The sequence below is a fragment of the Ambystoma mexicanum genome, chromosome 6q (assembly GCF_040938575.1).
Source record: "Ambystoma mexicanum isolate Mex_15411 chromosome 6q, UKY_AmexF1_1, whole genome shotgun sequence".
In the NCBI taxonomy this organism is placed as follows: Eukaryota; Metazoa; Chordata; class Amphibia; order Caudata; family Ambystomatidae; genus Ambystoma; species Ambystoma mexicanum.
In genome coordinates, this window is record NC_090937.1 from 1,254,715,626 (window position 1) to 1,254,743,419 (window position 27,794).

The following is a 27,794-nucleotide window of genomic DNA, read 5'->3' on the forward strand; positions in this document are numbered from 1 at the left end:
CCGAGGTGCCCCGCACACCTCATCCTCGCAGGACGTCGCCGTCGAGCACCACCTGGATCAACGCCGGGGTCTCGGCACCCTCGAACTTCTCATCGATCTCGTTGACGCAAAGTTCACCTTCTTCGACGCCTCTCGACGATCCGTGGCTCCTGCTTTAAAGGGAGTCACTCAAGAAGGATCCATCGACGCTTCTTCGAGAACTCTGCTCCACCAGGTACATTGGGGGGTAAAAACATTATAAGAGGAAATAAGACTATTGAGCAATATATGGACTGGGCTTGTGCTATATCTTTATTTTACAGGTTGCCCAGGGGGGGGGGATCTCCACACAGAACTGTGTCTAGGTAACAGGGCCAGTGTTCTGCCAATTGTGTCAACCATCTTGCTTTCCTCCCTATCTCTATTGCTGGTTCCCTTGTTATTGATCTGTGTGACATTCTAACAGTATAGTTGATGCACTTTAATGAGATCTGATAATATTGGTGGTACCACTTTAGACTTGTATATATTTACCATTGTTGATTTCTGAGTACAAAGTGAGTTATTGTGATAGTGTACATACCTTTGAATATTAATTATATACAGACTGTGTTTTCAGTAATACAGTGTGTGTACATTCCTTTGTGGGGGTTTGGGGACTACACTGTACTTAAGAACCAGCCTGCCTTTATTGCTCATCCATTGTTACCCTATAGAGAATCTTGGCTGGGGTCCTCTGTGCCTCGCCTCTACCATATAGAGAGCAGAAGTACAGACCCCCCCCCCTCCAGTATCTTTACACATCCCTTAGATGGTGGTGACTCCACAATGAAATTGGTGGCGATAACCTGCCAAGGCAGAGAAGGAACTTTGGGCTGCAACAACAGACCTGATGGTTGTCGAGTATCATATTTGCTCTGAGCACAGATGGTACAAGTTCGTAGATGGAACTGGACATCTGTAGACATCTTAGGCCACCAAAAGTGCCTTTTGAGATTTCGTAGAGTGACCTTGAATCCCTGGTGTCCAGAAAAGGTGGTATCATGGCAGAGAAACATCACAGAATCCCTAATGGTCTTGGTGGGTAGGTACAAGGCCGTATGTTTAAAGAGTCATCCTTCTCTGATGGTTAACCCCAAGGGGTTGTAATGTGGATATTTTCACCACTTCTAACAGGAAAGTTTCTTGACGGACTCTTTCTAGGAAATCAGCTACATGACTGATGAAAACAGCCTTTGGAACCATCCTGGGAAACTGCTGCGTGGTATTTATGATGAGGTCTGGACGACGCATGAGAGCATCTGCAATTATATTGTGAGAACCAGGAATATAGGTGACCTGAAAATGGAATTGAGCAAAAAAATAGGCCCAACAGGGTTGTCTACTGTTTCTGCATTCCATCGACTGTATTTCCTGACGATTACGATGATCCGTTCTGATCTGTACAGGAAAGACAGCACTTAGTAATAGATGTCACCATTCGACAAAAGCTTGACGTATAGCTAATAGTTCCTTCTCCAGGACTGAGTAATGTTTCTCGCTGTAAGACAAGGTTCTGGAAAGGTAAGCAATGGGATGTTGAGTGCCATCCTTCTGTCTTTGTTTAAGTACAGGGCAATAGTGGATTTAGAAGCATTGGTTTCTACAACAAAGGGTTTGGAGGTGTCTGGCTGACAAAGTATAGGACCTTCAGTAAACCTTTTTTTTTTAACAGATTGAAGGCTGCCTGCTGGCTAGAGGACCAAACAAAAGGAGCACCCTTCTTTAGTATTACAATTATAGGCTGTACTATGGTGGAAAAAGTAGGTATAAACATCCTGAAGAAGTTGGCTAGACCTAGAAAGGACTGGATTTGTTTCACTGTAGTTGGAGCATGCCATGAAGTGACCACCAACACCTTATTGGGTTCCATGGAAATACCTTGAGGGCTTAGAACAAACCCGAGACAGTGGATGGTAGAAATATGGAATTGGCATTTTTTGGGTTTCTCCAACAGCTGGTTCTTGCATAGGCGAATCCAAACCTTGGTAACGTGTTCCTGATGTTGATTGGGATCCCGGGAATAAACAAGTATATCATCCAAGTAGGGGATGACAAAAAGGAATAACATGTCTGAAAAGATCTGATCCATGAAGCACTGAAAGATGGCAGGCACATTGGTTAGGCCAAAGGGCATTACCAGTTTCTCAAAATGGCCAAAGGGAGTACGGAAGGCAGTTTTCCATTCGTCTCCTGCCCTTATCCGAATGAGGTGGTAAGCCACCCGAAGATGTAACTTAGAAAAAAGGACTGCTCCTTATAGTGCCTCCAAAATATCCGAAATGAGAGATAAGGGATACTTATCCTTCTGAGTGACCTGATTCAGTCCTCTGCAGTCCAGACAGGGGCGTAACTCAGTGGTATCCTTTTTGGGTATGAAGAATAGAGAGGTAGGAAACTTAGATGGTCGAAGTGATACATTTTATTTTTGATTTATCGCCAGGTAATCTTTCAAGGTCTTCTTTTCAGGGGTGGACAGGATTAACATTCTTCCAAAGGGAATGATGTCTTGTTTCCGCTGTCTCAATGGCACAATCCCCGGGGCGATGAGGGGGTAAGGACTGAACAATAGATTCTGAGAAGACATCAGCGAAGTCCTGGTATTCCTATGGTACATGATTGAGATTCGAAACAGAGACAGGGTGATCTTCCGTGTAATTAATCAGGGGACTCTGGATGATGTTCGAGTCTTTGGATAAACTATGGGAAAGACAATATTCTGAGCCCAGAAACAACAAACCTGCAGATCAGTTTATAAAAGGGTTGTGTCGATGAAGCCATGGCATGTCCAAAAGCACTGGGTAATGGGTTGCCTTGATGATATCAAAGAAGAGATACTCCTGATGGTGGTTTATGGTTAGGCAAAGAGGCTTTCTTCGCTGTGTAATTGGCCTAGAACACAAGGGACGTCTGTTGATTCCTTCGACAGCTTGGACCTGTTCTTTGTTTTCTCTGGGAATCCGATGTATTCGGGCCCATTCATCATACAGGAATATCCCCATGGCACCACAATCCACCAAGGCAAGTACGGAATGGCCATCACCTTGGTCCGACAACAAAGAGACCTGAAGGACAACCAACGAAGAACGCGATGCAAGTACCAAAGAAGCAGAAAAAAGGAACAAGTATTGACCTCCTGAGCCTGGGCTCCATTTAGGAATGGGAGCTGGGGTTTCCTGAAAGCCTAGGAGGAACAACGGGACAGTTGCGTACAATGTGTTTGGGAGATGCACAGTACAAACATAATCCCTTCTCCACTCCTGGGTTCCTTTCTTCAGTAGTAGTGTGCCCATTGTTGCTCGTTGATTTCTCTGTTAAGATCTTTTTCCCCGTTTGGAGCGCATTGTGTTGGCCGAGGGGGTGTGTGCTTGTACTTTCTTGTATATTTCAGAGATGCTGCTCTTGCACCCCTCCGGTGTTAGGATATCAGCAAGGAACCTATGTACTGGAGGTTCCTCGGGGAACGACGGCCAGATTGCTCTGCAGGATGCCTTTAGGCGGTGGTACTGTAGTGTCGGAGTCAGGCCTTTGCCTATTATTTCCTTTAGTTCGGCCATCGTAATGAAATGCCCTTCAGGGAAAAGGTCACCCAATCTGGCTCCGCGCTCCGGGTACCAACGGTTCTGCAGAGTTCGGTCAAAGGTTGGTTCGAGGTACGGGTATGCCATAACTGGGCATGCGGCCAGTAAGGTGTATCGCATTGAACTCTCTTCAGGATCTGCATCCATTCTCGGACCGTGGTTGTCACTGGGTCGGCCCCCACCCTCTCTTCCTTTACTTTGGTAAACCTCATACCTCGCATACTGTTCTGTGTCTTGGGACCAATATCTGGCAAACTGGGCTTGGGCCGCATAATGTTTGCACATCTTGGTCCAGCTGATCCTGGGTGTACTTCCTCCCCATACAAAGTGTGTGCTGCTCCTCTGTAAAGTCTTGAAGAATCTACAGCCCAGCCAAATGGGAATGCCACTGAAGAAGTACAACAATTTGGGGACGATCACCATTTTTAGTAGGGATATCCGGCCATACATGGATGGCGGTAGTTTCGCCCAGAGGTTGAGCTTGGTTTCCAGCTGTTTTAGGGCCATAGTTGTTGGAATACAACGTGTTCTTATCCGTTGCCATAATAATCCCCAGGTATCTGGCAGTTTTAGGTCACCAGCGGAACTGGGCTGTAGCCTCTGATTGTGAGGCAGCCTTGGTTAGAGGTATTATTTTGGATTTGAGTTGGTGGATCTTGTATCCAGAATACTTTTTAAATTCTGCGATGTCTTGCATTATCCGGGCTGGGGGAGATGTAAATCTGGGTCTCTTATGTATAACATAGTGTTGTCGGCGTATAGTGAGATGAATTGAGGTCTACCCATGATGCGTATCCCTCTCCATGTATGTTTGGTCCGTAAGAATGCTGCCATTCCCTCTATGGTGAGCGCAAATATCAGCGGAGAGAGGGGGCATCCCTGCCTCGTACCTCTTTGTAGTTCAAAGCTATCAGAGATGGTCGCGTTAGTCCTGACTTTGGCTGTGGGGTTACAATATAATGTCTGTATGCTCCTGATGAATCCCGGGCCGAATCCCATTATTTTTTTTGGAGGGTGGCGTACATGAACCTCCAAGAGATGGAGTCAAACGCCTTTTCGGCGAACAATGTTACTGTGATAGTTTTCTTCTCAGGGTCCATTTGAGATGAGATTGCAAAGAATCTGCAGAGGTTTAGGGCAGTGGAGCGGGATAGTATAAAGCCTGATTGGTCCGGATGTATCAGTTTATTTATGTGTGGGTTTAGTTTGTTGGCGATGGGTTTGGCTATGATTTTCGCATCTACATTGATGAGAGATGGGGGCCTGTAAGAGGAGGGGTCGTGAGGCGGTTTGTGCGGCTTCAACAGGACAGAGATTATGGCCTTGCGTAGAGATGGTGGCTATGTTCCTTTCTCCAGTGACTCCTCCCATACTTTCAGAAGTCATGGGGCCAGCTCAGTGACAAATGCTTTGTATAGGTCTGTCGTAATGCCGTCTGCTCCTGGTGCTTTGCCCATCTTTAAGTCTTTAATTGCTTGTGTTATGTCCTCTTCCGATAGCGGGGTGTCCAGGATTACTCTGTCCTCCTCCGTGAGCCGTGGAAGTGAGTATGAAGCGAAGTGTTGCTGCAGTTCTTCTGGTGTCTTCTGGTCCCTGTTTTGGTATAATTCGGAGAAACACTTTGTTCACACCTTTCTGACTTGTAAGGGTTTTTCCCTGTTCATCGGTGATCGTGGTGATTTGTCCTTGACCTAATTCTGACCTGACAAGGTTGGCCAGGAGCTTTCCTGATTTATTTCCCTCTCCATATCTCTTGGCTCTCATGGGTCGTATCATGTAGTGCACTTCTTGGTCTGCCAGTGTATTGAATGTTTCGGTGGCTTCCTGTAGGGGGGCCAGGGTGTTTTGCCCCGGTGCTGTGGTATATGCTTTCTCTGCCTCTTTTATGCGGGCTTCGGTCTGGGACAAATTTGAGCGGATCTCTTGCAGTCTGCCATGCACTATGGCGATCAGCTGCCCTCTTAGCCATACCTTGAAGGTTTCCCATATTGCGGTGTACGTCGATACAGAGCCCTCGTTGCGTTCAAAAAAGTCGGTCAGTTCTATGCAGAGTGATTCCACCAGCGCTTCATCCCGTAGGAGTTGTGGCGGCATCTTCCACATTTGGGGGCTTCGGGGTGTGGAGCCAAGTAGGATGTCTAGTATGACCGGGGAGTGGTCTGAGAGGGTGCGGGGTAGTATGGTACACTCCTTAGTCTCTTGAATACATTCCATGGAGCAGAGCCAGTAGTCTATCCGGGAGCTCGACCCATGAACGTATGAATGAAATGTAAATTCCTTTTTGCGTGGATGGAATTCCCTCCATGTATCGGCCAACGGTAGGAGGCGTATGCCATATTTAATGGTTGAAGCCGCCTCGTCTCCTTTCTACCGCTTGTGGTTGTTCTGTCCATCTCGGGGTCTAGGAGGTAGTGAAGTCTCCGCCCCAAATCACCTTCACCTCTCCTATAGGCAATATCAATGAAAGTATCTGGTGGTAGAACTCTGGGGTGTCAATGTTGGGGCCATATGTGTTGTGGAGTATTGTATCCTGCCCCCGAAGTGTTCCCCATATAATTACGTATCTGCCTTCGGGATCACATATAGTTTTACGAAAGCCTGTTCTTCGATGAATAATTATCGCCACCCCTCTGGATTGTGAGAAATATCAGTAGTAATCACTTGTTGACCCCAGGTGCGGCTTTGGGATGCTACCCCCATTTCAGTTGCATGAGTCTCTTGCAGAAACGGAATGTCGATATGGTGTCTTGTAGCGTAAGCCATGACTTTTCTAGTTTTGATTGGGTTAGACAGGCCTCTTATATTCCAGGACAAAAGCCTAGTGCTCACCATTTTATCTTGTGTTGCCATTCATTCTGCTCTGTGGAATGTGTGCAACGTCTGTGATTCCCAGATGCAAGTTTCTCGGGTTTCGCCGTGCCAGGTTTTATATATAACATAACATATTCTCAATTTTTCCACTTTATAACAAAAACCGGTAACTGTAGAAACTTCTCCCCGACTGGATCCTTTGTTTTGCGTTCCTGGGTGTAAGTAAGTATGTGTAGCATCGGGGGACCAGTCCTAACCAGGCAACAGGCCTGTAACTCATCTCACCCCCCACCTTCACCATCCCCCCAATCGGGCGGTGTGTCCCTGTGAACCATATGCAACATTGCAAAGTGAGGGGGGCTTGGTGGCCTGCTTCCCTCTCCTGAGTCGTGGCTGTATTAGACTATCATATTGGTGCATTGTCGTTCTGTTTCTGATTTGATGTTTGGTCGTACAGGGTTCTGATTTCAGGTTCCATTCTGCACTGTCGAAATGTGTTGTTCCAGGTATGACATGGCCTTGTCGGGTGTCTCAAAGAATTGTGTCCTGCCGGCGTGTTGTATGCATAGCTTAGCCGGAAATAGCATTGCATAGTCTATTTTCCTTTCCTAGAGTGCCTTTTTTACTGTGTCAAAGGAGCGCCTCGTTGCCTGGACCCCTGATGAAAAGTCTGGATATATGTGGATGCGTTTGGAGTCGTAGGACAGAGAGGCTTGTTCACGTGCCAGTCTGAGGATGAGATCGCGGTCTCTGTAATTAAGTATTCTTGCTATATTTGTTTGGGGCGGAGAGCCTGGGAGGGGCAAGTGCTCTGTGTGCTCTTTCAACCAGAAATTGTTTCGGGAACTGTGCCTCCGGGAACAAAGAATGGAGTATATCCTCGAGGTGTTCCATGGGAGTGTTAAGTTTGCACTCAGCCACCGCGACCATCCTTATGTTGTTGTGGCGTGAGCAGGATTCTAGGTCCTCGCATTTGCTCTGGATAGTTTTGATGTCTTTTTGGATCTGTTCTATGGTTTTGCTCTGTGTGACAGACGTGTCTTCGAGAGTGGACACCTTTTCCTCAGCTGCTGCGACTTGGGAGTTGACCTTCTAGATGTCTGCTCGGATGGACGTGATGTTATCGCCTATGTCATCCAGTTTGGTGTTGATTGCCGAAAACCCTTTATCTATTGCTGCCATGTAGGGGGTCATGTTTTGTTCTGGGGGGTCTGATGTGGAGCCCCTGGGGAGGGGTGCTGGGTCAAGATCTGGGTCCAGCATGGCGGTATTAGCAATGCGTCCATGGGTCCCTGCTTCCTATTTCTTGATCCTCCCATCATGCCTGTGTGTTGATTCCTTGGTCTGTGCTTCCGGAGGAGGGTGGGGTGTAGGGGATGTTATGGAGTTCAGTGTAGGGGTCTGTGATACTGGCTTAGGTATATGTTCCTTGATATGTCAATGGCGTGTTACCCTGCCCAGAGGGAATAGGGTGTTTTTTTTCAGATTTCACTCGACTGTTGGAGCAGGTGGGGCAGGGGCGGACCGTCCAGGCACCTCCCTCACCCCCCCGTCTGGATAATGTCTAGCTGGGGGTTTTGTCTGCGCCTTCCCCCCGGTCGCTTCTACCCAGCGGGCAGTGTGGCGGCACACACGCAGCCCCTGCGCCCCCACGGGCTGCGCTGTGGTCTTCTCCCAGAGCGGATCTCTGGCTCTCGCGCACTGACAGCAAGTGCTCGGCCACTCGGGATGCGCCGGTGTGTCTGAGTGCACAGTGACTTGGCAGCTGGAGGGGGCTCAGACCGTGCCGCGGTACTCGCCGTCACAGGTGTTCTGGGCCGCTCTTAGGCTGGTATGCTGCCGGTGGTCGGGCTTAGCGCACTCCTCCCTCCATCCAATGCGAGGACACCAACCAAGGAGTGGTTTGGTCGGGCTTAGCGCACTGCTCCCTCCATCCAATGCGAGGACACCAACCAAGGAGTGGTTTTGGCACGCTGCATCGCAGCCGTTAGAGAGGGATCTCGGCAGTGCAGCCGTCTGTTTTTTAGGATCTGGGTTCCGATTTCGCCCAGGATTGTGTCATACATCACCCTTGGAAGTGGTGGAACAGGTGGAGATGCACTTAAACATAGAGGTACAGAAGCCCACAGTAACGTAATAGCCTTTTCCCAAGATGGCCACTCTCTGTTTATCTACGAGGATCCGGGATACGATCCTTGCGTTGTATTGTCTATGGTTACTCAGAGCTGCTGTGGGTTTCCTGTGACCCGCTTCGACATCCCAACTCTCCGTTGTTTCTTCCTTCCTTCCTCCCTGTTCCCCCCCCCCCCCTTGTTTGCTTCCTTCTTGCACTCGGGAGATTTCCGGTTACGCTATAAGGTATTGTGGTTTGTATCCTTTCCTATATTTTTCTTCTTACTTTACTTCTAGTAGTTTTTCTTCGACTTCCTTGCTATATGCACACCTGTCAGTCTTAGGCTTTCTTTCTTTGTACTTTACCTCTGGCTTCAGGTGCTGGTGTCTCTTACTGCTCTCTGACTCTCGCAGTGCTGCCTTCAGCTTCTGACCCCGTTGCACGCCGTCTGCGAGAGTTCGGATACATACCTTTCTTTGACACCATTGTACCGGCTCTCGCAATGCCTTTCCTGTCGCTGCCGGGGTAGCGCGGTGTCTGCGAGCATTCGGCTTCCGAATCGTATTCCCATCGATGCTTGGAACCGCTTGTTTTCCTCTTTATTCATCTACTTATCACGGCTGGAATTTCTGTTTCCTTATTTGCTAAACATACTCTTGTATTCCTTAACTTTTCTTACCTTTCATCTGGCTGATTACGTACCCGTTCATAGCTGCCAGTCTTCTATCCCCTTGCAGAGAGGCCAGCAGATCCTCGTACAATTCGAAACACCAGAAGAACCACAAGTCCCACAATCCATGTCGTCATATCAGGACTCGGATTCACTTCTTGCATAAGATCTTCCCTTGAAGTCAATACTTTGGTTTTTCATCTGCAATCCACCTACCAGGGTTTTTTCAGCCAGGAGGCTTTTTCCCCTGAGACTTGTGGGTCCTGCTCCCTGGGGTCCACCTGATCTGGTTTACATAAGTCACGGTGGCCTCCGAAGGAGCTCGTCCTTATCTACATCAGAAAAAGGAGAAAAGACCCACAGAACAAAGGAAGATCCGAAGAAAGAAACACTCGGAGACCCAAGATAGCTCAATAGAGGAGACAGGTGAGGAGGAGTGTGGGGAACTCATTCAGGAGTTTGACAGATTGGGACAGTGTGGTCCCGGAGTCTTCAGCTGGATGTTTGCCGTATCTGGGCACTCGACAGTTGCAGTCTTCAGCAGGATTTACAGGTACAGGCTATTACCAGCCACGGAGCTCACAGATTAGGCGGCCATCTTGTTCGGCGCACAACAGCGCCCCCCCTGTTTTTGGTTCTTGAAGACAGTAGTCTATTTGCATAGCCATGTCAAGGAGAGCCTGGAAGGAGCCTGGTCAGGCAACACGTGCCAGCTCATCTTTAATTTCCTCATTTAATCCTCTCCTGAGTAGAGTAATGCAAGCATTGGCTGACCAGTTGGCTTCATTAGCAAGTTGCCTAAACCTAGTGACATAAGTAAGCATATCCTGTGTTCCTTGCAGAAATTTCAGTAATTTCTCTTCGGCTGAAAACACCATGTCGTCCGATCAAACATGGCTTTAAAAGACAAAACAAACCCATCATAGTTGTCCAATTGCGGGTCTCCGGAGACAACTAAGGAGGGAGCCCAGGTGTGGGCATTGCCAGTGAGATGAGATATTATGAAGCCCACCTTGGCCCTATCGGTAGAATAAAAGTAAGGCTTGAACGTGAAGTGAACCATGCAGGCATTCTTTGGATTCCTGCAACATCGTAGGGGAACCATTGTAGTTCTCTACCACACCCCCTATGAATGTTCCTTACTGCATTGAAGGTATCTCGTGACATCACCAGTTGTCTTAAGGCAGCATTTTCAGCTGTGGACCGAAGGATCCAGGTCCAGAGATGCAGTGGTTTGCTGTAGTCTCAAACTGACAAGTTTCTGAGATTTTTGAACAGGGCTCGCTTGTGGGGTCGTTTGTGAGGTTTTCTTAGCAGCTTTTATCTTGGGGTTTATTCTTCTTGGTCCGGATTTCATGTAGAAAGGGCCGAACCTCCCCTGACGCCCCCCTGCCTAGTACAAACCACCAAGCAGACTGACCCCGGGGAGACCGCACAATAGCCAGGAAAACCCCTCAAAAAGGGAAAAACCCTGTAGATGGTCCGTGGGTGTTCAGGAGAAAGAAAGTCCAGGAGGCAGTAGCAGGATGATCCAGGAAGCAACAAGGAACAGGCAAGGAGACGAGAGGAATCTGGTCAGGGAGAAAGGGTCAGCAGGGAGCGCAGAGAGCAACACAAGGAAACAGAAGATCCAGGAAGAACGCAGGAAGGGAAACCAGGAGAGGCTAGGAGAACGCTGAGCAAGGAAGTACAAGCCAGAACAAAGGCAAGGCAAGCACAAGCCAAGCGTTGAGATGCAAGGCTTGATGGTGAGCCGGGCAAATATGAACGCTGTCAGAGAACCACTAGACATCGTTCATTGCTGACTTGGAACATTAGCGGCGGTCATATTGGTGGAAAAAATGGCCGCTGCAAGCCACGTATGGATCTTCCAGGCATGCCATAGCGGCCGAGTGTGGTAAGTCATGACAAGTGCCAGATAGCGCAGGGTACTGTGACTTGCCTCGGGCCCCAAGTGGGTGGCAGAAATTAAAGGAATGGTTCGGTCAAACATTTTTATTTTCCCTACGTGTCGGCCATGTGTTTTTAAGCCTAAGTCGCTCGATTTTTAGAAAAGTTTCCTATGGACCTTACCCGAGTTTTCGTCCATTAAATGCACGTGAAAACAGGCACCAGGGCGCTGCCATTTTGTGATAATCCTATCACTTGCCCCATCTCCCTGGCTGACCTGCTTTTGCGGCACTAAATCATATCCCCTGCCCCTGAGCCTGACATTATCAAAACATTCATATTCCCCGCCTCTCTCTGTGACATTACTGTGCTGCGTAGGCAAACGCGCCCAGTTGTCTTCTACGCGACTTCACACAGAACCCGGAAACTAACACAGATCAACTCACAACACAGCGCGCCACAATTCGGAATATGAAACTGTACTTTAAAATCAAACAGCAATACGGTACATTTGGTAAAGTACATTTATTTGACATTAAATGTTTAGAGAATATTCAGCAATTGGCATATTAAATCGGAATGGAATTTTTTTTCTTTTCTCTTGATCCGCAAATCCGGAAAAGTTTATCGTGAGTCACGCGCTGTTCCTTTATGGTACACAGGGTGTTGGTTTTCGTTAAAAGAAGCACTTTGGACGCATGGTGAACCGCAAGGCTGTTCCATCAACTAGGCACTAGGCCACCGTAAAGGTCGATATGTTGCTTCTAGCCGCTAGTACCGCGTAAGGGCATATGGCCCCTTGGCGATCGTCCCATAAGATAGTCAATGTAGGGCAGTTGTTTACAAGAAGCTGCAGCTGGAGGTTGAAAAATCCGTCTGCCGGGGTCTGGAATAGGTGGCAGTAGCAGTACGGTAGGATGTACCTGTTTAGAAAACATAAAACTTGAAATTAGTCTCAGCAGCCGATCTTTATTACTATTATTCATTTTATTTATTACGGGCGAGCTGAAACTATTTGCTTGCAAGGATAGTGCAATGGAGTATGTTCGGCTCTAAAAGCAATGCGAAAACTAGCAAAATAAATCAAGGGAAACGCACAAACTAATGATTTTTTTTACCGTTGAACCACTGAGAAATGACTGTTTGTCTACATGAGTGTCGAATGGGCACATGCATGCCCATGTGCCCGGTAGAAAGACGATCCCACAAATGTTGTACTTGCTCTTCATTCATTCATTAATTCATTCCGGTATAAAAGCGTCTAAAGAGTTACTTAAATTATATTTGCCATTTCCATTGTATCTCTGCGTAATGCAGTTCGTAAATCCCACTGTGTTCGTGCCAACGATTTTTCATATACTGAACTAACATGAAACTTGGTCTAGTTTCGGAATTTTCAGCCTTATCGTCTCTTACGTTATTGCCCCCCTCCATCAAATGAAGTCCTTTTGGCATGGTCCCTGTCTCTCAAAGTCAAAAAACAATAGAACCTTATACTGCCAGTGCGATTATCGGGCCTCTTCAGCCTTCGAGCAAAAAATCAAAGCCGCTGACCTTCACTCTGCATGAGCGTACATTCTTACTTTGCAACATCCCGTCTAAAGCCATCTGTGAGAACTTGAATTTTCGACTCCATGTTTGTACTAGGCCTCAATGTGCAAATGCGAACTGGCTTCTCTCCCATCTGCAACGCCTTGCTTGGCGCGTTCTAAGGCCCCCAATTTTGTCCTCGTTGTCCGCAAGCTTTGCAGCCCTAGAGAACCATAACTATGGAGACATTGACTTTTTGGGGGAAGGGAAAGTATAAAGTACCTGTGGAGTTGAGTTGAAAGTGAGATTTATTGTTTATTTGTTTTATTATTTGCAATACGCAAGCCTCCCCTCGGTTAACAGTGCGCAGCATTTACATGAGATTGCGAAACTTAGTTACAGCAACAAAAATATATACATACACAAATTCACAAGGTCAGCGATATGAGGTGAATAGAGAGAGAAGTCGAAGATGACACCCATGTTGTTCGCCACCCAGGATGGTGAATGGAGGGTTTAGGGTTAGCATACTTTGTATGCACACTGTACAATAACATTATTTTCAAAAAGACAATCTGATTACAATGATTTATTTAAACCGGGATTTGAACTTCTCAACGAGCTCTGCTTTGGGTGGACATGGCACAGTGGCAATGTTTGGTGGCAATGCATCAGTGCTCTGCACAGAAACGCTCAAAATGCCATATCTGTGCTTCTCTAGTACACTAACAATAAGGCCTTTAACAAAGTCGAACTCCATTTCCTCATATACTGGTTTTACCCCCCATTTCTTAGTTCTTTTTCCAAAGGTCGTAGTGTAGCGAGGCATCCCTACATTTCCCGTAGTCCCACGGCCCACATTCTCGTTATGGGCCAAGACCGCTAGTAGAGTCCTATGTTTCATGCCCTGTAAGCTGAAATGCAATCGCTTTGGCCTGTACTTTAGGCACATATTGTGGAACACCTCCAATTCTCCTGTGTGACAGAATTCTGTCAGTCCCCTCAAATCTCTTGATAGAGTTTTATCGAAAACAATCTTCTCAATGGCTTTGTGTGTAGGTGAAGATGCAATCAGCCACTTCTTCTTCCGTGCCTCCTCTGTGGACAAAGGGCCATGTTCACATTGGTGGAAATGTAGGTTTTCTGTCCAGCGGTGAACGTTGGTACAGTGGTGCATCAGTGACCGCCATTTTTCAAGTAGGATGTCCACTGACCCTTCACAAGTTTTGGAGCTCCACCAAAGATGGTTGCTGATAGACTGGGACCACTATGAAATACTTTCAAAACCTTTTTTTTTTCACTGCAGCCGAGATTTTCTTATTGATTGATTTAGCAAGATGCCATACGTCAAATTGATGTTTAATATGTGGGAACTGCTCTCTCATTGCCTTGGCAATTGAAACGTGTCTGTCCGTGGCTATGAGGTCGATGTGCATTCCCCTTGATTGTAGATATTGCAATGATTTTATAAATCCTAGTTTCTCCATGGCCACTGAGGATTTACATTGGGACACCTGCACGACCACCGAACTCACAATTTTCTTACTATCCATGTCCTGAAAGTGGTAAGTGCAGTACTTGGCAGAAAATCCAGGGCTGTTGCACTGTCCATCACTGGCTAGCCTGAATCGTTTCCCTCCGAATGTACTTGCTAGAGACAATTGTTCAATTTTCCAAGCATCACTAATGGCCGGAAACAGATAATCATGTTGGTATTTGTAGTACTGCGTTTTAGAAATGAAATGGAGTCCCAAAAACTGAAAGAAAGACTCTAACTTTCTAAAACTGGACCCACTAAAAAGTGAGGCAGCTACACACAGTAGATTGCCTGCTGGCAGCTTCCCCAGCATCGGTTCTGCAGACCATGAGAACGCATGATTTAATCTCAGACGGCATGTATTTTGACGTTACTGCCTTGTTTTTGACGAGTCACATGAATCAATGGCTCCCCACATACTTCCCCTCCAACTGAATGCCCACATTTCAGCATACTTATAATATCCATCAAACAACTGTCGAATATTATGTACTTGCCCTCTTTCATTAGACTGTCATCCGGCGTGAAAGTTGTTTCGGACTGTGCCATTGAGGACATATCAACAAATTTGAAAGAAATATCGCTGATATCAAGTTCTGATGCGTCGTTGGGTGCTGCTGCTGGTTCATTCTCTGTGATTTCAACATCTGTTACTTCAGCATTGATGGGAGAACACAACAATGTCGACAGCTTTTTGGGTGGCATTTTTTTGGCGGGTGTAGATTGTGTGAATTGATCTGCGACTACTTCAGAGCTATCTTCAATACACTCAGTATCATCTTCTTTTGGTGGTGCGGTCGAACTGTAGCAATGGTCCCATAAAACTTTACTGGATTCTCCGGACACATTCAATTCATGTTTTGGCCATTGGACATGAGCATCTCAAGTCTCAACACGCTGCGTCTGAATTAATAGTTCCTCCATAGTGTAAATGGTCTGGCAAGCAACATCTCTCATTTGCTTCACTGTCTGTGTATGTATAGTTCGTACACCCACGGGTAACTAGAGGACAGATTGGAAAAGGGATGTTCATTTTAAACACAATATAAAGTATAGTACAATTGACAGGAAAACAACATAATATAGTCCCCAACACAAAACAATTCCTAAAATTATGAACTGTTTGTAACTAACCTTTGTTTCCTTTCTTTGCAACTTTCTTGACTCGAACTTCAACATCTGCACGCTGTTGCTCCGATTCGTTTCCGCATGTCTTCCCTTCCTCTTGCGCTGCAACGACTATATTTTCTGGATCCGCATAGACAGCACGGAATGACGCTCCATCGACTCCCTGAAACATAGTACTTTCATTACTATGTATCACAATATTGAAAACATAAAACACACGTGAGGACGAACACACAGGTCCATCTCAGTAGCTAAACACGAATTAAACATTCTGTAGAACAATCAAACAACAAGTATTCGAGCTCTGATGATCTAGTTCGATGAAATTGTCAGTATCCATACCTCTGGCTCCGCATGGACTGCCGTGAATGGTTGTATTGGAGAGGAGGCATCAGCAACTCCCTGAAACACAGTACTTGCATTAGTATGGTTTTCAATATTGGAAACATAACACACACTTGGGGTCGACGGCACAGGTACATATAAAGAGATAACCACAAATGATGCATTGTCTGAAAGAATCAAGGAATATCTAAATATGATCAGATTTAATCAAGTTATTTCTCCGATTTCTTTACATCTGCATCACCTACAAGGGATGTTGTAATTGTAGAGGAAGCTCCGTCGTCTCCCTGAAACACAGTACTTGCATTAGTATGGTTTTCAATATTGGAAACATAACACACACTTGGGGTCGACGGCACAGGTACATATAAAGAGATAACCACAAATGATGCATTGTCTGAAAGAATCAAGGAATATCTAAATATGATCAGATTTAATCAAGTTGTTTCTCCGATTTCTTTACATCTGCATCACCTACAAGGGATGTTGTAATTGTAGAGGAAGCTCCGTCGTCTCCCTGAAACACAGTACTTGCATTAGTATGGTTTTCAATATTGTAAACATAACACACACTTGGGGTCGACGGCACAGGTACATATCAAGAGATAACCACAAATGATGCATTGTCTAAAAGGATCAAGGAATATCTAAATATGATCAGATTTAATCGACTTATTTCTCCGATTTATTTACATCTGCATCATCTAAATGGGATGTTGGTATTGTAGTGGAAGCTCCGTCGTCTCCCAGAAATACAGTACTTGCGTTAATAGGGAAGAAAGTATAGCAAATGGAATCACGTTATATGATGACGCTCGATGGAGTTGTCCGTATCCATACCTCGTGCTGCCGAAGAATATGTAGGGATGTTGTAAATGTAGTGCGCACTTCCGAAAGCTGTTGCGCCGATTCGTATACGCAAGGTCCCGCTTCCACTTCCCCATGGAATTACTTGAATGACAGGCTCCGCATCAAGTGCAGGGGTTGACGCTCCATCAACTGCCTGAAAGATAGTACTTGCATTAGTAAGGATTACAATATTGAAAACATAACACACACTTGGGGTCGACTGCACAGGTACAGATCAATGGCTAACCACGAATGAAACATTGTGTAGAACAATCAAACGACAAGTATTCCAGCTCTGATGATCTAGTTCGATGGAACTGTCAGTATCCATACCTCGTGCTGCTGAAGAACATCTAGGGATATTGTCAATGTGGTGGACGCTTCAGCATCTCCCTGAAAGACAGTACTTGCATTACTATGGATAACACTAATCATAACTGAAAACAAACACCAGTGGACGATAACTAAGGTGTATATCAATTGGAAAGCACTAAACAAACATTCGGTAAAATAATTACACAATACAATAAAAATATTACTTGACATGCATAAAACAAGTCTGTAGCGGAATAGCCAAGTAAGATTACCTGATACGCGCTAGATGTGGTTGATAACTGCGAGCACGTCACGGATGTAGAATGTTCTTGCTTCAGATTCAAGGGATAGTCAAGCAGTTGTAAAGGTAAATTATTGATTGATAATGAAATGCCAATATTAAAAATTGCCATGTAAGGAGACAGAATACTTGAGAGTAATGCTATTGAAAATGTGCACAGTTCCCTGTGCCCATATATAGATTTCGTTTGTGGGTTATGAAATCGAAAAAGAATATATTGATAAATGTCATTATTCAAAAAGCTATACACTCACATCAATGTCGAAAGTATTACAAGGGACACAACACCTAAAATATCAATGAATCCATTCGGCTACCTACACACTACCGCAAGGCCTAAAGCTAAATCCGGACACTTGGCTCACCAGTGGCGGAATGTGGACGAATAGAGTGGGAATAGCGTTCGCGAGCAATTTTCGTGTTTGCCGTTTATTCTTCTTTGTTACCCAAGATGTTGTGTACATGTTCGAAGAAAAGTGCCGGCTGCATGATGCGGTATCGATCACCCCTCTTGTCCTCTAAGACTTGTTGGACTCTACTTTCCAGCTCATCTAGTGGATATCCGCAATGTCTGACCCATTCCCTTATTCGATCAACAGTTTTTGGGAATACATGCATTGTAGTGCCTTCAGATTTAGCCTGGGTCTTCGAAGGGCAACTGCTAATCGAGCAGGCAGGCATTGTTGAAAATTCTGAAAAGTAAATATCGACATTATACAATCTTGATGAATAAAAATGCGATACAAAAGTAAATGAACCATACAATGTTCAATGCAAGTTTTGTTTTGGTCGCAGGAACTATACCAGTTCATCATGTGCGGCTTAGTATTTGCATAAATTGCAGAAATTTATAAATGATGTGACTAAACTCTGAACATGTGACTCGTCCCTTGGATGTTCTGTCTTGCACGAGAAGGAAACATGCTTACATTATAGACTGGACCCCCGAAGGATGCAATTCGATGACAATTGACACAGATGAAAATAAATAGATCTATTGATAGCATAACAATGGAAACTCAAGTCCATATCAATGAGACCAATGAACATAGCACTATTGAGTACTCTACTCGCAAATAGATAGAAATTTAAAAATCAATGAAATAGGACTAGGATACATGGCCTTACCTTGACCAACAAACAGTTGGATTCAGCAAGCCGAGCAGTATGTTGCAGGAGAACAGGTAGATGGCCACAGGTAGCACACTGACGAGTTTGCTCAAAGCGGTCACAGAAGTTCACGGATAGCACGACGACGAGCAGATTAGCATAGATCTCACTGGTTCTCAGGTAGCACGTTCAGGAGTTGACTTGCAAAGCACAAACATGTTCTCATGAGACATATCAAGTGGTTTATAAAGTATTACAAACAGGGGTCTGTTTGTGAATGAATGACGTGTGTATGCTGTGGTATTATGTGGTTTGCCAGGGGCCGGCCAGCGTGAGTGGGGGGTCCTGGCCAGACACACGGGGTCTGAGGGGGCCATGTGAGCGATGGGCCCATGGCGTGGGATATCTTTTGAAGTGTACATGCTGTTTGGCACCTTGGCCGTTCGCGCCCCTGACATCCCCCCATGGCAGGGCACATCCACTGGTGCGAACCGCCTTTGATAGAGGGGGGGTGGGATGGATGGGCGTGGGCTGTGCAGATAAGGCACAGGAAGACTGCTGAATGGAGACACACTTATGTGGATTGCAGGGGGGCGGCCTGCTTCAAGGGGGAGCCCTGCCTGGAGACACAGAGTCTGAGGAGGCCATGTGAGCGATGGGCCCTTGGCGTGGGATACCTTTTGAAGTGTACATGCTGTTTGGCACCTTGGCCGTTCGCGCCCCTGACAGCCCCCCATGGCAGCGTGCATCCACTGGACTTGTTGTTATGGACTTTTGTTTTGTTAAACTAACCACTTTTTTATACTTTATATAGTTATACTTCGCCTTTGATAGGGGAGGAGGAGGGTGGATGGATGGATGGGCCGGTGGGCGTGCAGACAAGGCACAGGAAGACTGCTGAATGGAGACACACTTGATTCATTTAAAAAATTGAAACAACCGTTGTTAAAATATATGTGGTGTTTTTATTTTGTTTCTTTTTTTGATGGCACAAAAATACAAAACTTTACACATTGTACAGGTCAGGTTGCAGCACAGCGAGGGGAAAATCCCCTGTACTGACCGCTGTCACTCGGGAAAGTTTCTCTTATGGCACGAACGGTACAGGTGGGTATTACTCTTCGAACGCGGTGTCCAAGCCTCCCGTGAAGCCACCTTGTAAAGGAATAGGCCACCACCCTGTACCACCTGTGAAAAATAATGATACAAACTGTTTTTAAATGACCAAGATAAGTTGATTAAACGTTTGTCAATGACAATTCTTGTAACTAATGGCATTCTGCTCGGACAAATGCTATTTAGACACTGCACACTATTGAACGACTTTCATGCGTTACAATGACATGTAGATGTAATTTTGGATATAGAAGACGACCATGAAATAGTAGTGGCATCACAAGCAGATTATACTTACTCGTTACTCGGATTACGAGGACGAAGAGTTGCGCGAAGTTCGTGCATAAGCACCATCATTGTCCTCAACACGGACCGTGTGAGGCAGGCTGCCCTGAAGTCTGGCAGCTCGGTGATGCATTGCGGTCGTGGCTCGCCGCCCAAAATGTAGGCCACGCATCCCGAGATTTCACAGCAGCAGCAGTTCTCCTCCTCGGTTGGCATTAGCTCGCACCGATTGCATGTGCACCAGGTGGAAACACCGTCCATGCGACTAGGTCCAGTGTCTTCATCCGTTGATTCATCCTGCCAACTGCCGTCCGAAGCTCCATTGTTTTTGCGTGTTTCCCTTTCAAGCAGTTCCTCCTCGGTATACTCGGGCTCGTACATGTAGGGCATTATTGTAGCCATTGTGTGGTAAACAAACTAAAATAATTTATAACGATGGTACAGGTGTTCACACGGGCTAAAAGCGGCAAAGGTAGCTGACCAGAGCACAGAAACGAGTCTCAGAATACTCAAAGTAACACAGAGAGAAGAATGGAATCGAAAATCTGCTGCTGTGTGTTGTGAAACGGTCTGTTTATACTTATTGAGGAAAGAGGCGTCTTGCCATTTCCATGGCGACACGTCATTAGCTGAAGCGCAGCGATTGTTGGCACAAGACATGCTTTGGCGTTGTGAAATGGGCGGTACGCGTCTGCTGATGACAGGCTCAGAGGCGGGGGATATGATTTAGTGCTGCAAAAGCAGGTCAGCCAGGGCGATGAGGCAAGTGATAGGATTATCACAAAATGGCAGCGCCCTGGTGCCTGTTTTCGCGTGTGTTTAATGGACGAAAACTCGGGTAAGGTCCATAGGAAATTTTTTAAAAATCGAGCGACTTAGGCATAAAAACACATGGCCGACCCGTAGGGACAATACACATTTTTGACCGAACCATTCCTTTAAGTATCTAAACTAAGGACCTTGCCCTGCAGGTCTAGCGGGATTTATAATTATTTACAAGGCCTGCCCTTTATGTTATGAGCTGTTGTGCGCTGGATATGAGAGGCGGATAGACTGAAGTGGGCTGCGAAATTCACTCTCCTCGATGCCTGGCCTACTAATCTAGCCACTGGCTTTGGGGTCAGGAATATAATTTTGTAATCTGTCTCCAGTAACTAAAGGAGTCTTATCTAATATCTCCAATCAAGCTGTATAAACCAACCAGCACGCTTGAAATATTTGGGATACACACTGTGCAATTCATCGTCTGGGAAAATGTGGAAAGATATTCTCAATCAGAAATTACGACCACTTCTCTCACAAATGAGTGATCTATTGCAAATATTGCAAATTTTCGATGCTACCTTTGTTAGACTTTTACACTTTAAAAGTGGAGCTGGTATTATTATATGAGCTGGATATCTGCCTGATAGACGTCAGATTATTCTTAAATACTTTACAAGGGAGTGTACGGAAGTCATCTCTTCACTTAGCCTTTTCTGTTCCCAATGGTATAGTTCGCCATGAACTGGGATTGACTGCGTTAGCCGCTAGATACGAATGGAGGATGTTAAACAAGTATGCCAACATTTTAAATCCACCTTCAAACTCCTTGTATAAAGATCTCCATGAGATGATGATTGAAAATGGAATTAACTCCTTTGGGTCCTTTTGCAGAAAAATGCAAACATTACTCTCCAAACTTGATGTCTCAATTGAGGATTTAACTATTCGTCCATGGTATGTTAAAAAAAAAATATGATATGCATTTGATTGTAACAATTTAGGAAATGAACAAATATCACACGTACATTGAATACGCAAAGTTTTTAGTTTTTTTGAAAAAAACATGCGCAGGTCCGACTTAATTTCTTTCCCGTGTCCAAAGACCCGTTCACTGTACATGCGCTTTAAGTTGAACCAATTTCACACAAGATAAAGAACAGCACAATGGGTATGTGACAATGACACCAAATCCCTGTGGCAGTGTTGCTTCCCATATTGTGAAGAACCCAAGGAAACCTTGAAACATTTGATCCTAGTGTGTCCCCATTTTAGAGTCTCTAGAATGTCTATATTAAATAAATGTATTACTAATGAATCAGAATTTTCCATGAATTTACTGTAGATAAGAATGATGAGTGGTGAAAGTAAATCTCTAATCATTGCACTAACCCGCTTATTGTGGAAAATTGATTACAAAATATCACAAATATCATCTTCAAATGTCCTGCAGTAACATAGTTTAATACTTATTCGGTTTTAATCAAGTGGCAAACGTATTCTCTTGTTTTATTAATATTCATTATTATACTTTTGTGGGATTTCATTTACGACATCTGGATTTTTGTAATTTTGCACATTTTGCATTTTTGCATATTGAATTTAAGTGCGTTTGCACTTGAAACTTAGCTTTAAAATGTTGTAACTATTTTAGCTTTTGGGACTTTTTTGATTGCACTCGAAAGAACATGTCTAGGGCCGATGTAGAACCCTGCGTTTTTTGAAATTTGCACATTCTTGCATTTTTGCACAATGTATTTGTATTTTGCATAATGTATTTTCAAGTTTTTGTACTTGAACTCAAGTGTTGAAATGTTGTATTTATTGTGGACCCTTTGACTTTTTTGATTGCACTTGAGAAGGAAAACAAATTGTCATGTAACACATACGATGATTTCAAAAATTACTTGTAAAGGTTTAATCAACCAAATGCAATAAATAAAAACACTAAGAATAAAAAAGTGTCTTATAGGGTAGTAATGGTTGCTTAGCATGTGTTAAAACATAATTGATACACTGCATCATTTTATACTTTTTCTCTTCTTTAGGATCTGGTGCCATCTTTTGGTAGAGAGACAACATCTGTCACGTTGCACTCTGAGCAAGATATGAACTCTGAGGACTTTATCCAGTTAAGCAATGTAACCGAAACAGTGGGCAATTCTCAACTATTGGTACATTATTTGTGTTCAAACCCTTGTATCGTTAACATTGAAGTTGTGGCTTCTTCAGAGTTGAAAAGTGGAATATCCATCTTCAAAAAAAGGTGGAAAAATGAAAAGCATCTTCATGAACTCAGAAAGAGGAAGGTGGATTTAGAATTTCCAAGTATTATGATTTACAGGGACGATTATTTTATCAGCCACTCAATAATTGTTCATTCTGTGTTGCTACGAGCTTGGATTGTTCACCAACAAGTTGATTTGCAGCCTGGAAAGAACAATGGAAGCTCCTCGCCCACCGCAAAGACTTTTGCTTTACTCAGAACTATTCCACCTTTTCAACGCCCATTTAAAGATCACAGGGTTTGCTTTGTATGGAATGTTGAGCATATGTGGAGACTAGAAGCAAACCGAATACCTCAGTGCCCCCTTGAAGAAGGTAGGTACAACATTTTGCTATTTGATCAAAATGTTTTTGTGTGTTGCTGTTTTGGAGGTAAAGAAATGCAAAATTATGTTTGCCCCACTGTTAACTATTAAATAATCTCAAAGAGGCACAGTCTCAATCTGTCCGGTTGCTGACTCCCAACCAAAGCAGAATGATGTGCTTGCCTCTTCAAATGTTTAATGCAAAGGGTCCAGCCCAAGATCCAATAGAATTTACAGATTTTTGTTCTGGAGGATTCTGATAGCTTGCAAGTGCTAGAGGAGCAACAACCAGTATTCATTCTCTGACCTACCAGCCACTTTATGACCCATCTGCCCATACTACCCAGAATGCAAAGCTCATGTTGGGCACTATGGAAGATATTTCGATTGTACTGTTATCGAGTACTTAAATGAAGATCTTTGGGTGCCCCACAGATGGGAAATTGGCAAAGAACCTGATTATCATTACCACATGAGTAATGAATAGCTTCCCAGACAATTAAAGGCTAACTGGTATCGCTTAGCTCTAGAACTGTAAATGTGTGCCTCCGTCTATTCAACAGCAGTCAATACCGTATTTGTGCTTCGGAACATCCTTTAGTGGAGTTTGAGCTATTGAAGCTAGTGAAAGATATTGAAGTAAAGATATTGAAGTACACACCATTCGGGATATTGCTCATATAATGGATGTATGTAGGTGATTCAAGCAATCCTGATATTTGCATATAGTCACAGGTTGCAAATAGTCAATAGTATTATTTTACACTTACTATGGTAAAGTTGGAAGAAAAGTCACTGCAAACATTTTGACTCTTGCTTTCAGTGTCCCATCCAACTACAGAACTATTGCCAATAAATACCTGGTGATACTCCTCATCATGTATTTCAGTCACTGATCAAAATATGTGGCACAGCTTTTTATAGGACAGAGCATTGTAGAACTTATAGAAAGGACTAAAAAAGGATACACATGTTAATTCACATATTATCATTTTGCACAATACTCCTCTTCGATTCCTTTATTATATTGTGTGTGTCAAATAAATGGACTCCAAGACTACTCGCTGCAGGCCAATAGCTGATCAAGCAATTGAGATGTGATGATGCATTGTTACCATAGCTCAACGTTTCTTAGATAGCTTTAAAGCATTGTATATGGGCGATGGTGTGATATGGGACATATAGGCATGGAAATCCTTTGACCCGTTAGCCCACCTCTATGGCAGGTGCTTTTTCAACCTGCACCCGCAGAAGTTGCCGGGTGGTACACAGCATGTGATAGTCTGCATGCACAGTCTAAATCAATAGAACCACTAAATCAACATTTGTTTTAAAGAGCAATGAAGGGGTTCATCTAATGGTGTATTTCTAAAATCCACGGATGCCTGCCGTCCTTTGGCATGATTGTAGATTATAGGACTGTTTTCGGAGAAAATGGTACTGCACATTGTAAAGCTCAATTGACCTTATTCATGAAGTAGCACATCTGTAACACATTCTGGATGTGCTGATTAATTCCATAGATCCATGCCCGGAGATAAAGGATTGATCTCCCAAACATAACTAAGATCCATTTACCAATCCCTCAAGAAACACACAGTGGAATAATTTGCATATGAATGCCCCTTTCCATTGTGCTGTCATATGCCAATCTCTTTGAAGGTTAAGGTGTGTCTCACTTGCATAAACCCAGAATGATCACCGTACCCGTTTGGTCATATATGGTTATAGAAAGGATCTATTGATTATTGTGACGGCCGAAAATGACGACTTTTTTTTAACCCTTTACACCACATATATATGCAGGGGAGACCCCCTGCAGCGCCCCATATTAATATTATATTCTATACCCCCCCACATATATATGTGGTGTAAGGGGGGTAAATAAAAAGTCGGGATTTTCGACCGTTGCAATTGTCAGGTCGACATTTTGGTACGATTCTTTATAGAAACATTCTAATGTCCTAGACTTGGAGAAATCCGTGCCTGTGTTGTTTAGTAGATCACATGTCAAACTTAGACATGATTCCAAACATGTACAGTCCAGTGTATGCCCAGGATGGGGCTGACTAGACACTGCGGCTTCAGAAACACTTCAAAGCTTTCCCGGATTTCTCTGATCTGCGTTCATCAACCCCACAGCAACCGCTATTTTGCACTCCTCCCTCCGGTACCTGAGTGCCAAGACATTGCCTTCAGAATATAACTAATGTTTAATCTTTAATGCTCCATAGGTAGACTACACTGCATCAAGGTGCAAACATCTTTTGGCTCAATCAAGCATATGGAGTTATTCTAACCAGATTTTGAGGAACATTCATTGGTACCTATGTGTTATCGGCTATAGATTTCTAGGATGGACATTTTCATGCATAGAGATGAGCTTTTCTTTGATTGACTTGGCACTAAATAACCCAAGGTCTATCAGTTATGATTCTTTTTCAGTTCCCATATTATATTTTGGGCATCATTTACAATTTTTGCGAAAACAGCAAAACATATGATATTGACGAATATCAAATGTTTTACTGCTCTGCATTTGTACGGTTTGAGAAACCCATTTTCAAAACATCCACCTGTTACTGCACGTTTATGCGATAATGCTATTGGAGGCCCATCGATTACCAGAAAGCATCCCACACTAATAGCTAGCATGTGAGCCTTATGACCTTAACTTTTTATGTCGATAGCGTATTGTACTAAGTGGCATTTCTTTTGGCATTTATAAAATCTAAAACAAATGCATCACTTATTTGAAATTGATCTGTTATGGTACAGCCATTTCCCCATAAAATACGGCTTTAATCTGAAGTGATAGGCTATCGGTTAAAACCTTCCTGTCAAGCCTAGAGCCTCTGGGCAAGAGTCCCTCTAAACTGCTGTGCATGGCACAAACATGTCTTGGATGTGTATCCAGAATATTATTACTGTATTCATTTAAAGCGTTAAGTGATGTATAGTGGCCTATTTGCCAGAAAATAAACTCTTCCTGAAAAATTCTTATCCTGTTTTCTACTTTTTGGATGCATTATTCTTACTTATTCTCAATTTTCTGCCAAGTTTACAAGGTCTCAAACGTAAAGTGACAACAGTGGCAGACATGACATAAGGCATGGGTAAAATCAGTGCTCTAGATAAGATTTCACAGTGAGATTATTTTTACTCCCTATTTTTTAAACTTGCGAGTGAAATAATTTTTTTAGGGAGTAAAAAGGTAAGTCCCATTTCCAATGGGAGGATTTTAATAATCAAGTAAAAATATATATTTTAACTGTAAAACAAATGTTTGAATACATATTTCTTTGCACCAAGTTATTTCATGCACATTTAATGATGGATTTGTACCTTTTCAGATCAGGCAGTAATAATAGTAGTTTCTTCCTGTGGCACTGCATACAATACTGACCCAAACCTATCTATGTAACTATGCAGGTGAAAACCGAATCAGAGGCGCCTATGTGTCCGTTTCCTACTTTTTGGAGGAATATTTTTACTCCCTAGTTTGATTTTTTTTTAGGAGCATTTGCCTATTTGTAGGGAGTAAAAGTGGTCAATAGACCCATTATCTGTACAGCTGGGTAAAAGGGACACATGCTATGTGCCCCAAATTTTTAATATTTATTGTGCTATAGTTTAAACTATAAACTTTACACAAATTTAACACAACTAACATGATAAAAAAAAATCTAACATACTTCAAATACAATTTTTAAATATACATGAATTGCAATACAAAATACTGTGTTAAAAAAACAAATAATTCACATTATTCACAGATATATATAAATTTCATACCATCTGTATGAGAATTATTTCATAAAACCTTATTCCTCTACAGAGTTATACCCAATCTTGTTTCAATTTGCAACCAAACAGTATACAGAGCTATTAAGAGACGTAGACTGTTGGAGTTGAGGCAATAATGCCAAAACAGAGCTTCCCCAATATATGTAGTTTCATGCACATAACTGCCAAGAAGGGGGGTAAAAGTGCCAACCATCTCCGAGCACTCGGTCAGCAAATGTTTTGCAGTCTCCAAATGCTCATGCACTTTACATAATCGGCAGATGCGTTCCTCGGCAGCCATGCTGTCTTTTCTCCCCGTATTGCTAAGGGTAGGTAGTTGTTCTAGGCGAAGCAGTAATATAAACCGTCTAAGCCTAATAGATGGACAGATATTCAAGTATCTCTGGGGTTTCCTAAATTCAAATAGTCTATATTGCACAAACTGGTAGCTGCTCAAACTCTTAAGATGTCCAAAATTCTCCAGCCAATCCCAAAGATCAATACGTTTACTCAATGCTCTGTTTACTTTATCTGAGTATTTACCATCTCTGGATTGCCAGCCTATTTCGGAGAACAGATTGTTCATCTGATCAACAATTGAAGAGGTTGATCCTTCCTTTATTATTTCCTGGTGTACCGCTAGTAATATGTCGTTACTTGTGTCTCGAGCCATTCTGAGATATAACGCGGCTCGCTTCTTTAACACCAATGCCTTTAGGGAGGTTAAACCCAATTCTAATCTGAGGATGGCCATCGGAATAGAGGGAGGTAGACCAAGCACATGTCGCCAGAATTTACCCTCTAATATCTGAAGCCATCTAAGATCAGACTCTAATAGTGCTTCCAGGCCATATATTATCGCCGGAGCGAACACCTGTATATAGAGTTGCCTTATACCCCATAGAGTAAAGCCGCTATGGCTGATCGTAAATCTATGAAATAAGGCAGTCAACTGTGCAGCTTTAATACAGCGTGTTTGTTTGCATGCCAAATAATCCCCAGTATTTTCAAAGTCAATGCCTAAATAACAGTATCGAGGGACATATGAAATATTCA

At 43.8% G+C, this 27,794-nt stretch overlaps 1 protein-coding gene across 3 annotated transcripts in view; it reads left to right on the top strand.

Annotated features, from left to right (window-relative positions):
• Window positions 1–27,794, top strand: part of SEL1L3 (SEL1L family member 3) — a 797,084-nt gene that overhangs the window by 175,765 nt on the left and 593,525 nt on the right. For all 3 annotated transcript variants that reach the window (XM_069631849.1, XM_069631850.1, XM_069631848.1), the window contains exon 2: window positions 22,410–22,962. In XM_069631849.1, the coding sequence (XP_069487950.1) occupies window positions 22,470–22,962 (493 nt within the window). In that variant the 5' untranslated portion in view covers window positions 22,410–22,469. The remainder of the gene's footprint in view (window positions 1–22,409; window positions 22,963–27,794) is intronic.